This window comes from Saccopteryx leptura, chromosome 10, assembly GCF_036850995.1.
Source record: "Saccopteryx leptura isolate mSacLep1 chromosome 10, mSacLep1_pri_phased_curated, whole genome shotgun sequence".
Lineage (NCBI taxonomy): Eukaryota > Metazoa > Chordata > Mammalia > Chiroptera > Emballonuridae > Saccopteryx > Saccopteryx leptura.
Window position 1 is genome coordinate 51,309,251 of NC_089512.1, and position 13,931 is coordinate 51,323,181.

At 37.0% G+C, this 13,931-nt stretch overlaps 1 protein-coding gene across 13 annotated transcripts in view; it reads right to left on the reverse strand.

The window, feature by feature from the left end:
• SETD5 (SET domain containing 5) overlaps positions 1-13,931 on the reverse strand; it is a 97,055-nt gene that overhangs the window by 30,656 nt on the left and 52,468 nt on the right. For 5 of the 13 annotated variants that reach the window (XM_066351858.1, XM_066351863.1, XM_066351856.1 and 2 more), the window contains 12 exons: positions 11,221-11,413; positions 10,833-10,938; positions 10,298-10,506; positions 9,902-9,960; positions 9,217-9,395; positions 8,262-8,300; positions 4,830-5,072; positions 4,124-4,272; positions 3,636-3,753; positions 2,590-2,699; positions 1,202-1,451; positions 739-822 (listed from right to left, as the gene is read on the reverse strand). In XM_066351858.1, coding sequence (XP_066207955.1) covers positions 739-822; positions 1,202-1,451; positions 2,590-2,699; positions 3,636-3,753; positions 4,124-4,272; positions 4,830-5,072; positions 8,262-8,300; positions 9,217-9,395; positions 9,902-9,960; positions 10,298-10,506; positions 10,833-10,938; positions 11,221-11,312 — 1,638 coding nt within the window. In that variant the 5' untranslated portion in view covers positions 11,313-11,413. Of the gene's footprint in view, positions 1-738; positions 823-1,201; positions 1,452-2,589; positions 2,700-3,635; positions 3,754-4,123; positions 4,273-4,829; positions 5,073-8,261; positions 8,301-9,216; positions 9,396-9,901; positions 9,961-10,153; positions 10,195-10,297; positions 10,507-10,832; positions 10,939-11,220; positions 11,414-13,931 lie in introns of those variants that run through there. The other 8 variants (XM_066351864.1, XM_066351865.1, XM_066351861.1 and 5 more) reach the window with 8 other exon arrangements.

The following is a 13,931-nucleotide window of genomic DNA, read 5'->3' on the forward strand; positions in this document are numbered from 1 at the left end:
CACTGTACCAGCACAGGTCAGGCAAACCTGAATTTTTCAAAGAAGGCAGCTTGCCTGACTTGTGGTGATACAGTGGATAGAACGTTGATCTGAGACACTGAGGTCCCAGGTTCGAAGCCCTGAGGTCACTGGCTTGAGCAAGAGAGGTCCACTGGCTTGGCTTGAACCCCTAGTCAAGGCACATGAGAAGCAATTAATGAAAAAGTAAAGTGCCGCAACTATGATTTGATGTTTCTCACATTTCTCCCTTCCTGTCTCTGAAACTTTAATATGAAAGAAAAATAGCCATCAAAACCAGTATTTCTCTGTATTTCAGAAATAACCAAGTAGATTTTCTTGACCTGCTTCTCAGGGAGAGAAACAACCATGTATAGATAGTAAAACTCACAAAAACACACGAATTTAGGCGATTACTATGTCAGAGCAAGTAGCCCAATAGATGCATTTTGTTTAGACTAGAAATTTTTCTTGGAAATGAGATTGTTAGTAAGAAGCTTCCAAAGACCATCATCAGATAATAGGCACTAGACAACTACTACGTGTGTGTCTGTGTAAAAAAATCAAATTAAAAAAATTATAATAAAATTGACTTTATAGAAAAAGCTCAAATGAAAACTTCCAAATGATGATATAGTACGTATGTTGCCAAAGAAATAACATGTTATAAACACAGAAGAGAAAGGCTTGATATGCTGGGTAGGAGTCAGCAGGAACAAAAGGATGTTAAAAAGTACCTACCCTCCTGTTATGAGCTGTGTTCTCCTGGTCATCTGTAACCTCTTCTTTCTCATCTTCTGCCTTTTCTTCAGGATTGTCTATTTCCTTTAAGATAGAGGTAACACTCAGCTGTGCTCTTAAGTTCTAGGAAAAATCAATCTGATCTTTTTTTCTGGTAGCTTAAAACTTTCTAGAAACAATTTCTAGTGTTTGATAGTGTTACGTGGGGCCACATGGTAAACACAGATGATAAACCCTATACTCTGAACTAAAACCCAGAAAGTAGCTGAAAGGATATTCTTGACATTGTGTAAAGAAAAAAAGAGAGAAAGGAAAAAAACAATGAACACACACCCACCTTGATATAAAGGGCATTGAGTGTTACTATACATTTCCTACATAAAAAAACATGCAGCAACCTGGGATCCTCTTCATTTGGAGATGATCAATACCATAGCAACAGCGTCTAGTCAATGAACATTACCTCATGGTCACAGGATACAGTCACTTTCTCAGGAACTTGTTCTGGTTGTGGGTTGGTATCCTCTTCTATAGCCTCATTCTGCTGCTCCATCTCCAGCTCTTTCCGCCGTGCTTTTCTCCGTCTTGTCTCAGCTCCAATGATGGGCAGACTTGGAGGAGGGGGGAGTGGCAGTTCTGCAGCATTGGGATTCCTTTTCTGTATAGGGCAATTCCGGTTCCCCTTGTGACACGCACAGTCCACTTTATAATTACTGCTCCAAAGAAACAAACAAAAGTGCCTGTCTCAGTACCCTTGAAAATCACTTGTATTACTCATTCAGTCTCTTGAAATATTAGTACAGTAATTTCTTCTGAAATTATCTTTGAACAAGTTAAACAGAGACATTAGAGAGTCTTATGATTACCTTTTTTTAAAAGTATGCAATATATATTTTTTAATATTTTATTTATTGATTTTTTAGAGAGACGAATGAGAGAGACAGAGAGAGAGAGAGAGAAGAGGGAGGAGCAGGAAGCATCAACTCCCATATGTGCCTTGACCAGGCAAGCCCACGGTTTCGAACCAGCAACCTCAGTGTTCCAGGTCGACGCTTTATCCCACTGCGCCACCACAGATCAGGCCCCTATGATTACTTTTAATATTGTTTTTTTCTATATAATCCCTACTCTTCTCACTGACACACTGTCAGTGGAAAAGAAAGCAAGCCCCCACTAAATTCAATTCTCTCAACTGTCTTTATGCTACCTAGTGGTTACTGAATCGGTGACAGAGTCTGAAGTAGCTTGGTTTATCTTCTGTCTACCTTTGCCATGCCCTAACTTTTACCTACTAATTCCCTACTTAATGTAATACCCTTTCTTCTTAAACATACGCAGAACATCAATTTACCACATAACCTTTTCTGCCTAAGAGGACCAAGGAAGAAAAAAAAGTCCATTTTACAAAATCCATCACTTGTGATTTGCCATCTGTTTTTCTGCATTGTCATGCAAAACTAGATTACATGATTTGAGTGAATGGGGTGAATCTTTAATGACCCCTCGCACAAGTGCTGTGTGCAGAACAACAGATGCTATTGCAATTTTTAGGAGTGTCAAATGTACCCCCTCCTTTTTTTTTTGCTATTTTACTATAAGGGTGTAAACCAAAATACCTCTAATTAGAGACAACTGAGGAGTATCATACTATGTACCTATATCTCTAAAAACAGTAAAACAAACAAAAATACCCCAAGTTTGTCCTTCCCACCACAATTTTTAGGCAAAAAAATGCAATGCTTATGAAAAGATTAAAAAGCTGGAAATGGCAAGGAACAAAAACAAACTTCATAGCTTAATATGTCAGACAAGGCCATTCATTCATGTTAGGAAAGGTTTTAGAGGTCTTACCAGTTACTGTATTCATAATCAAATGCAATGGTGACCTCAGCATCCTTGGTGATAGCAGACACAGCATAGATACACAGGTGAATCATTCCATCTGCAATCATGTGTCGCACCTGTGTGAATAAGGCTTATGGTTGATGATTTATCATAAAGACCAGGAGCTCTCCAAAAGAAAAAAGAAATTTTTTATCCAAATAATTTCTCACCACTTAAGAGTTACAGTAGTCTTGTTATTTAATTGCATCATTTCATTTAAAACTATTATATAGTAATTGTTTGAAAATTTATGATACTTCAAAAAATAAGCCTTGAGATGTTAGAAATCAGGGTAAGATAATGGTTCTACATATTAAAGCTGTTTTCAGTGAATTAAAATTCCCTAGCCCATAAGCTCAGCTCTGTGTTGCTCTACTTGATATGGCTGCACAGAGTAATCAATTCTAAAAATGTCTAGAATCTCTTTTGTAACACTATTAAACAAAATCTAAAAAACTACAACCACACAGCTTAGTTTGGGCCCAATGACATCTCCTATTATATGGCAATTTCTTTAATATAACCTCCTTGTCTTCTCATCCAGTCTAGCTCTTTCTCTTTAGCAAATGCATTTCCCACTTCCACTCTAAAGAAAATCCACTCTTTGCCCTCATCCCATCAGAAAAAAGAATCATTACTTTTTCTATTTTTTTTAACAGAAGAGAATTAAAAAAAAAAAAAAAACTTTTTAAAGATGTATTGATTTTAGAGAGAAAGAGAGAGAAGGGGGGTAAGACCTGGAAGCATCAACTCATAGTAGTTGCTTCTCATATGTGCCTTGACCAGGCAAGCCCAGGGTTTTGAACCAGCAACCTCAGCATTCCAAGTTGATGCTTTATCTATTGTGCCACCACAGGTCAGGCTACTTTTGCTTTTTTTGGTTTCTCTCTTATAATTAAAGATCATAACCATTACCTACCAACCTTAATCTGGGTGAAGTTTTCAGATTACTTCTTCAGTAGACTTGTTCTTTGGTGATTCCATTCAAAGAGAAGTTGTTACAGAAATCTTACCTCTGCATTTGGTGTACACGATCTTCTGATGAACCGAGCATCATTACCAAAAGTACGTGCATCCACACACATCTCTACACCATTGAATTTTGAGTAGAAGAGCACAAAGGGGTATGGTCTAGGAATATAATTAAAATTCCTGTAACTCCTGACACAAATAAAAAGGCCACCCATGATTTCAAATAAAGCATATGCTGACAGAAAAAGCAGCAGTCTTTTGCAATGCCTTAACTTGGAAAAAAATTGTCTGCTTTTGATTAAAGAATAAGCACTAAGTAAGAAATGCTTGGTTTCTGTAGTTATCACCACTTTATACATTAAATAATTTGTAGATTTATTTGCACTTTTCTAGTAACAGCAGACACGAACTTATCTGAGCTGTAATCTTTTCCCCAAGAGAGTATCTACCCTATCAACCAGGTTTTTATAGCCATATTGCTCAGCCAGGCCCACGTTAGCCCTCATTGCTCAATAAATGATATTCTTACTTTTTGAAGAAATGCCCATTGACCTCAAATTGCTGTCGTAACATGACTTTCCCTCGATACTCTATTATAAGAGTGTCCAAAGCCAAATCTCTCGCAGCCCTCAGGATCTTCCGGTGCTTTTGAACACGAGTGACTCTTCCCAACTGCAGCTGAGTGAAACCAGAGTATCAGCATCAGACAATAGCAACAGCAGTTTAGTAGACACTAAAAATATTTCCTAATTGAACAAAAGAAACCAATATTTTAAAGATTTATTTGTATATATTATTTAGCTCAATGACTACAAATTCTTGATTTGACAAAAGGTCAGTATTTCTAGGAAGCACACTCCATGTAGTGAACCTGTCATCCCTTCCAAGATAAGATCCAAGAAAAAAAGTATATGGTTAAGATTTTAGTGGTCTATGTCTAATGTAAAAATGAAGAAAAAACAAGTTTAGTTTCTATTAATCTTAATTTCTACTGAGACTATAAAATTTCTTATCTTAATTTATCTATTTTTAATTAATAACAATAGTTTAAAAATATGTATCTGTATAGTTTCCAGTTAATATAACCTGCTTTTGGTTAAAGGTGCTCAGTAGCTAGCTAATTTGTTATTCTAAGACCTTGCACATTTGAAAGATATAGTAATTACAATATATATCCACTTCTTAGGCTCTTATGAATCAACAACTTACTTAGTCATTAATCCTTTGATCCTTACCTGCATTTGGGAACCAATAACTGTATTATTACAGGCCAACTCAGTCTTATTGATAGTGTCTAAAATAGCAGTTTTGCCCACAAACTCCTTGCTAGAATGTAGATGTTGTTCAAGGGCGTTCTGTACATCTGCACTGTATTGATTAGTGAAAGCTTCTTCATACTGATCAGTCCATAGTCTTATCCGATTTTCCCATCCCTCAGTTGTATTCTCATCTAAATTCTGTGCTTCAGAAGGAGAATTCTGTAGAGAACAAAGGTCAGGTAGGTTAGCCAAGTCCAGGAATTAAAATGGGAGGGGAAAGAGGCTGTGTCTCAAAGAAAACTTGTTTTCACTTGGCAGTTGCAATGGCATAAAAGAGTAATGGCCTGGTAGTCAGGGAAATCTGGCTTCTCCCATAGTCTCATTACCAATGAGCAGGGAAGCCTTGAACAACTTAAAAAAGCGCAGTTTCCTAATTTCTAAAGTGAGAAATTAATGTGGATTATACTTCTATCACTTTCATAAAACTCAACTTTGTTGTTATCAGAATATCAAGTTAACAAGAAAATTTCCATGAGAATGAATGAGAAACCCCCTCCCCCCCCAATATCACATCACTTAAATGTCAATACTTCTTGAGTATCTATCTGCATTAGAGTGCCAGCCCAAACTGGTATTATTTTACTCCTCTCTAGGAGAATTTTTTTGTTTTTGTGTGACATATTTTCATTATACATTTAATACATGTTCATTCTATACATGTGACCCAAATAAATAAATAACCCATCATTTCACCTCCCAGAAAAAAAGTTATCATTCTGGAGTGTATCTTTTTAACACTCTATTTTCAACAGTTTAAACAGCCATGCTCTGAAGAGGGGAGGGGGGGAAGGGAGGGAAAGGAAGGAGAGTGGAGGGGAGTGAGTGGTAAGTAGAGTGTAGAAAATATTGAGAGGTATTTTGCTATACTTCTCTAGGAAAATCACTACCCTCTATGGTGACAGTACTGAGAAAAGATCATTATATTACAGAAACATCATCCTAAACCAACAGTTTTATGTGTCTGAACTACAGAAACAGAGCTGACACATGTTCTCCATGGTACTCAACACTTAAAGTGCCATCAAAAAACAAAACAAACACCATTTTGAGATGATGTCATACTAGTGATGACTAGAAGGAAAAGACAGTCTAGTACCAAAGTTACTTACAAACCATGTTCACACTAAACTTGCAAAAACAGGTGTAAGAAAATGTAACATACTTTCCATGAATGATACAGAAAACATTTATACCTATTATAACAATTACTTTATTTCATTTTTGTATCACTGGTTTTAACTGACTGTTGTCTACCATCCTTTCCCCACGAAACAGTAAAGGAAAAAATACCAATATTTTCTGTATTTCTCACTAGAGTCCAAAAGACTGAACAACAAAGTATCTAAGAAACACTAAGGCCAACACACTGAGAACAGAAGACCATCTGCTTGAGATGCCAGTAACAGCTGAGCAAAAGAAAAGATCAAAATCTGAGACTTAAGGGTGCTTGCTTACCAGACTATGGATTATGGATGTCCACCAAACAGTATTCCCAAATTTAAGCAACCAGTAGGGATCACTAAATTTTTGACTTGGAAGTCTATCCCATAGTTATTTGTTATTCATTAATACAACTTTTTCTATTCTGCTGTCCTAATCTTCTGGATACTGAAGACCCATTTCAGTGGGTTTAGAACAGTGGTTCTCAAGCAAAGGTAATTTACCCACAAGGAGACATTTGGCATTTGGTAATATCTGAAGCCATTTTTGATTACTATACCTGTGTGTTACTGGTACCTAGCGAGTAGATGCCAGGGATGCTGTTCAACAGCCTACAATGCAAAAAACAGCTCCCCTCAAAAGCCCAAGAATTTCTTGGTTCAAAATATCAACAGTGCCAAGGTTAAGAAATTCTGAATACTCTTGAAGTAGGAAAACTCCTGACCTTCATATTAAAAATTCAAATGATCAAATCTTCGCATTCTTATAGCTCTTACCCTAATTGTTGGTGGAATTCTTTCTAATAGGAATTCTGAGTACAAAATTTGTAATTCAACTTAAAATTCTGATATGAAAACTAAAATAAACTGACCAGTCTTTTTTATTGAATAACACATTTATGGAGCTGTCAACATTTTTAGATAGCAAGTGATATTCAGGGTTTATGTGTTGTTTCCTGGGAGAGTTAGTCAACAGCTTTCAAAACACTTCAAACTTCTGGAGATAAGTTACAATAGCTGATAAAATAGAAAAGGGCTTAAGAGCTGGGATCAGAGCTACATTTGTTCTGTAAGGTCCTCTGTAAGCAAAGAAGACAAAAATAAAGGGGCTGTTAGTTAAAGCAAACTTGGCCCCTTGCAGGAGCCAAGACATCTGGGGACTCGGATGCTCTTGGGCTTTAAGCCCTCTTCCTATCTCTTTTACATACAAGTAAAAGTCTACTTCCAGGTATGTACAAGGCAAGGCCTTCAATTTTTATAAAGTGCCACCTGAGATCTTTGTTAACATCAGTGATGCTGGTGCTCCAAATATATATATATATCCTAATAAAAGCTTATCCTCACTAAAAGATTTTAATGTTTTCCCCAAATAACTCAACAGAAAAGACCCTGCTTTTCTATCATTTAAACATTTAGGGATATGAATATTTATAGATTTAAAATAGATCTTAACTATAATTAAATACTTTGAAGTCCTAAGTAATGGTTTGGGAGGTATGTTGTCATCATATATGTAGAAGATACCAGCCTGTATAATCAAATCAAATCTCCTTTGGGTAAACTGTTTTAATCACCCAGTAACTAAAAGTCCACTGCATATAATTTCTCTATTCTCCAACTGCTATCCAGAATCATGACTCATAAGCTCTTTTATTCGATAACCAAAGAAAAGAAATATATTAGCATCACTGGAATCTTCCATACCAAAGAAGATATGCCAGGAGAAAACAGTCAAAAGTAAGTAATTCCAATAAGAGTAATTCCTATCAATAAATACTTTCCTACTGATTAAAATCATCCTTCCTACTGGTGATTAAAGCCCACATGGTGCTAGAGTGGGTACATAAGAGATCCTTTATTACCAGAAAAACCTCAGTCCTGAGGTTGAGGCCAATCACAATGACAAAACACATCAGCTTCATTTTGTTTGGCAAAATGTCACTTACCCCCAGAAAAGCAGCTAATAAAAAACCAACAAATGAAGGCTAATTACAGAAATGGAAAATAATTCAGAAAATGGCCAAGAACACCTACTTTGAGAAATGCTCTATGAAAACCGAATGGCAACAATTACAAACTAGTGAAAAGCAGAATTCAAGATTCAGACCATCAGTGTCAAGAAAGAAGCTGACCAAAATGCAAGATCACAGTGAAGTAAAACACAGCATCAGGGAAGAATACCCCTTACCTTCATCCGCAAGGACTTCCGGGATCCCTCTCGAAATGCCTATCCCAAAGAGGAAAACAAGTAGAACAAAACAAAACTTGGTACCAAGAATGACAGTTATACCTATCTGAGACTAAAACTAAGGCAAGAACTAGTGTTCTAGTCTGCCCCCTACTCCCTAGGTAATAAATACAATTTAATTCCCCGTGCTATTAATCAAGAAGTGGGGTAGCACAAGGCCAGTGAACTCTGCACCTAATTCCAGTACTTCCCTTTGTGAAACTAGGTAATTAATAGGGAAGAGCATGCATCACTTAAATCCCCTGACACTAAAAGAAAAAGTAAATCCAAATGGTAAGCAAGGTGGCAGATTTACCAGTTTTGAAATTAAGAAGGAAACAAAGACCAATTCCCTTAACAAGGGATGGGCAAGTCACCTAGGAGCAACAAAGTTGCCATGATGGGGAAGAAAGAACACAAAACAGAAGAGGTTTCTCCCGGAGACTTTTTAGTTGAAAATACAGCAAAGTGACCACGACACTGAGGAAGCCTAGACCATTCAAGAGACGTTTCCTGATTTTGTTGAAACAAGGAAAAAAAATCAACCCAATGACATGAGGTGGGCATGTACCAGGACAAGAATTTCAGACTGCTTTGGGCTGCAGAGGCAGGGAGATACTATAAGGATAGTGGAAGCCTAGACTGCAGGCTGTGGCACATATGGGCTTGTGCCAGGTGGGGCTGGGATTTCATACCTGGGATAGGGCCTGGAGGAGAAGGAACTTTGTGCCAGCTGTGATGGTATGGAGTGGCAGAAGAGAGGTTGGTCTACATGTTCACAACAGATTAGCTGATTTTTGCAAGTAGAGCAAAAGTGGCCCTTCAAACATCTGGATCAAACTTCTTAAAAGAATTTTGGTGCATTCTTGGTCTATTTCAGACATATTTCTATTTAAGATACTTTTACCCTCCATACCTTGATTTTCTTTGTCTTTGGTGCCGCACGACCCTTTTCTGGACTCTTTTTCCGCTTCTTGGGTTTGGTTCTTCTAACAGTTAAGGTGATGCTTGTAGGGGTGTGCTGTGTTGCCGTATACAACACAGTGGAAGGAGAAAGCTCCTCATCCCAGCTTTCTGTTGCACTGCTATCCCCACCTGAAAAAAGTTTATTTCATAGTTCACACTGTTTAAACAGATGCAGAAGTACATTAAAGCAGCTTATTCCATTAGATCTATACCATATCCAGTAAGCCATTACTTGCTTCTACTATTAAGTCTATATCTGTACAACATAAAATATACCCACCTTCCACTTGAAAACAACATTCATTTCATGTCATTGGCATAAGCATATAAACTGTTCTACTTGGTATATACTTCTCCCCTTATATTCAGTCCCAAAGTTCCACTGCCTCAATATGTAGCATAAAAGATCGTAGTTTTTGTGCAATTAAGTAATATTTTGATCGCTATAAGGCTAAAATGTCACTTATGGATACAGTTAAGTCACAGTAAGAATTATACAGTGGTCTTGAGAGGACTTCTATCCCCATGAAAAGAGCTAAGCACCTTATGAACGAACTTATAGAAACACACTGAGACAAATATTTAAAATACAAAACACTATGTCAAAATATGGGCACAACTCATCTTTTGCTCACCTGATATGTTGTCCTGCTTCCGCCGATGAAGTCTAATAACCTTCCCCCTGCTCATTCCCCTAAAGAGGGAAAATAAACTTAAAGTAGTCCTTCCAACAACATGCAGCACATCATTGCACACATGGGAGAAGTGTCTCTGCATACACTACCCCCTTCCTCCCACCTACCAAAAGTTTCCAGGACATTAAATTTCATATCAAATTCAATAGCTTTAACACCAATCTCTCATTCCTTGTTGTCAGCAATTCTCACCTAGTGCAGAGAATTCGAGCCAAGGAGCACTAAGGAATCATCTACATTAACAAACACAAGAAAGAATACTTTGAGCTTTTCCCTACTAATAAGAAACCCTAATCCCAGCAACCCAGACTAAACTTAGAAGGAACACGATCTTACCTGCACTTGTCACAGTTGAGAAGGAAGCCATCCTGAGAAAGACCACAAGGACACCAGGTAGGAACAGTCTCTCCTTCAGAGTTCGGGCTGTCTCCACAGCGTTCCTCTACGGGCGACGGCAGGCCATTCAGGTCAGAACGAGGGATGATCGTCTGGACAGGGGGAGAAGCAGGAGGTGTCGGAGGAGGAGGGGCTCCGTAATTATGATCCTGAAAATAAGATTTTTTAAATCAACAGTGTCCAAACACTGGCCCCTCTCTCCCCTAAAGTATGGTACATATGGAAAGAAAGAAGAAAGTAGTACCCTTCGTTTTTTGGCTTCAACCAGGAAAGTGATAAAACAAAATGCCAAGGTCAACTGGGACATAAAAACAAGAACAATGATGCAGGGCTAGACGTCCGCTGGAGGCAAGGAAGTGCAAAAGGGGCAACTTCGTCATGCTGCATATAAACATTGCAAGAAAGTCACAATGTATAAGAATGGATTACACTCCAGGAAGATCACTGCTTTGGAGAGAAACAAATGCATACTCACAGCGTAAGGCAGTCCTCGACACCCATGCCTCTGAGTGGTCCCATAATTATGAGTGGAATACACGCTCTTCTCATTAACTGCTGGACTAGCCTCCACAGATTCAGGGCTGCACAAAGGCGAAAAGCAATGCATGATAGCATAACACCTAATCTTCCCTCAAACTAAGACTTAACTTCCCATTCTAACCCCTCCTTTTTCCACAACCACCAGCTACTAGAATAAGAGGAAAAACTCAGTGAAACAATCTAATTCACATATCTAAACCTACAAATAACACTACGAGTGTTATTAAATGTGGGTTTGTGTGTAACATGAAGCCAGTACAGGCAGATGTCTCAAGGCAGGCACCTGGGATACAAGGTGTCCCTAATGACAAACACAAACGTACCAGCTGAGCAGGGAGTTTCCCCTAGAGAAGCCACTCTGGGCTGCTTTAGACTCAGAACTATTCTTCTTAATTGGCTCTCTTAATACTTCCATGAAACCTCACATGACATTTGCAGTGAGTGAGATGATGAAAGTGCCTTCTGCACTGCCCCAGGGACCAGGCCCTCTTCCATTCACTACCAAGACAGGATACCCTGAAGAAAGTACAGGTAAAAACAATGGCATCTTATATTTATACCTCTCATCTCAATGACCCCCAAACACCTTCCAAATATTAGAGTAATAACTTCTTATCCACCAATGACATGCAAGCATATCAAGGACACAATTATTTTATAGCTGCATGGTAATACAAAAGAACTTCAAAATAGTCAAAACTGTACTCAGAAGTTTTCTTAGTCTAGTGACAATTAACAACAGTAGTAGTGGCTACCATTTTGAATTTCCCGTCCTATTCTAGACACTTTATATATATTCATTCATTTACTCTGCAACTACTAAACATAGTAAATAGTACCCCATATTTACAGGAGGGTATACTGAGGTGGAGAATTTATGTGACATCGCCAAGGTTACAACAGAACCAGGATTTAAAACAATGTCTGACTCCAAAGCCTGTGCTCATTCCACTATGTCTAACTGATCTGTAAACCAGTATAACATTCTACTTTTAAAGAAAATTATGGAATCTTAAGTAACTGGGCTTAGTGAGAAGCTTGGTTAAGTATCTTTTTCTACCCTCCCTGCATGAAAAATAAACAGTTCAGGCACAATTTTTTAATATAAAAGAATTATAAATGCATTCAAATTCAGAAATTTAAAAGGATTACAAGTAGCAAAGAATAAAATTTTAGGGAAAAAAACTTTAACTGTTGGGGAATTTTGAAAGATAATTAACCTCACAGAACTGAATAATAGGTTATTTGCCATTTAAATTAACCAGAACAGAGATTTACAAATTACAAACTCCAAGGATACCACATCAGCTTTAGAGATCAAAGGGATTTTGGGGGAAACAGAATAATGCATATTGTTTGTCTCAAGTAATATATGTTTTTCCTGCTTGAAAAAACACAACATATATAGCACCCGGCAGGAAAAAAGTGTGAGGTTCAAAGTGGCACAATGTCAGCCAAGAAGTGAGGGATAAAAAGAAATTCTGATATATGTATCCAACTCACCCAGTATATGCTCCAAAACTGTGAGAAGGAATCTTATTAATAACAGCAAAGGTAAATTCTAGGTGAAGAACTTCAGACACAGGAAAGTATTCTCTGTTAGTGAAGTGCATGCATTTTATTATTTTAAAGAGTGTCTTTAAGATGGGAACTGGGGAAAAAGGGGAAATACACCAAATATGCAGGTCAGAATTCTTGAAAAAAAAGATGATCTGATAATGATTCACTGCAAGGCAATCAGCTCTGAGTATTAGGAAATACTTGGGTTTCCTAAATGAAACCAAAGGCAAATAAGCATTAACAAAATAAAGGTAGAATTTAGTTTCTATGATGGACAGTTGAGAAATAATTTTATATATTATTAATTTACTTGATAAACAAGTATTACAAAGAGCTGTACATATTATATATAGGAAATTCTGTACCACTGAACACATGGGGTGAAACATGACAACTGTTTAGTAGGAATGATTTGTGATTTATTTATTTTTGACAGGAAAAAGGAAAAGTGACATGAAATAAAAGATGGCCATGGAGATGCAGCTATGCTGGTTGCCAAACTGGGTAAATATAAACTTATGCACTTGAAGTGCAAGTCTAGGGAATAAAAGTAAAATGTATGTTTTGGAGGTTAAAAGGCCATCCTCATTGCACAATACTTTCTCGTCAAGCACAGCGTTTAATATATTGCTATGCATGTGAAATACTAAAATTTAAGCTCTTATATTTTGATGATGAAACTTCAATTTCCATACTGGTTACTGATTCAATACATAGTTACAGTTGACAGGCAAATAAAGGATTTCTTAGGATATTCCTTGACATATATATCAGCTCTTATCTATATTTTAAATGAATTAGTAATTTGGAATGTTAGCACTGCATCTCTTTATTAGTCAATCATTTTACACAAATATAACAATACCCTTTCTTCCCCCATGTTTGAACTACTATGACAGTTGGACACATACACAGAACCCATGCTTACAACAGATATACTCCATCAATTCTGTTCTAAGTACAACATGCAACCTGTTGTTATAATGCTACCTCTTGGAAAATGTCTGAAGTTCATTTATGACAGGGTTGTAAATTCAGAAAAATCTTTGCTTTCATTGTTATATCTAGAGTTTCTCCACAAATATATAAAAAATGCATTAATACATAATGTTGCTACCAGCTTTAAAAAACCATAAGGTAAGATCTAGGTCTTTTCCTTGGTTGAGTATTTTACCTTTCAAACCAGATTTAATCTTCATACCAGTGCCCAGAATAGTGGAATATGCATGAAAGCAGAATACCCATAGTGAAGCATTAAAATATACCATCAATAATTTAACAGAATGGTACATAAGCTAATTGTTGACATTCTCTTACTTGTAAAAATGCTAAACAAGCAACTGTGTGTAAATACTAAACAAATAACTGTAATTAGTAATGACCACAGTATCAAAAATCTGTCTGGAGATTGTGAATGATATGTCTCAGGAAACAGAAACACTGTAGTCAAAATTTTAAGCCAAAAGTATTTTTT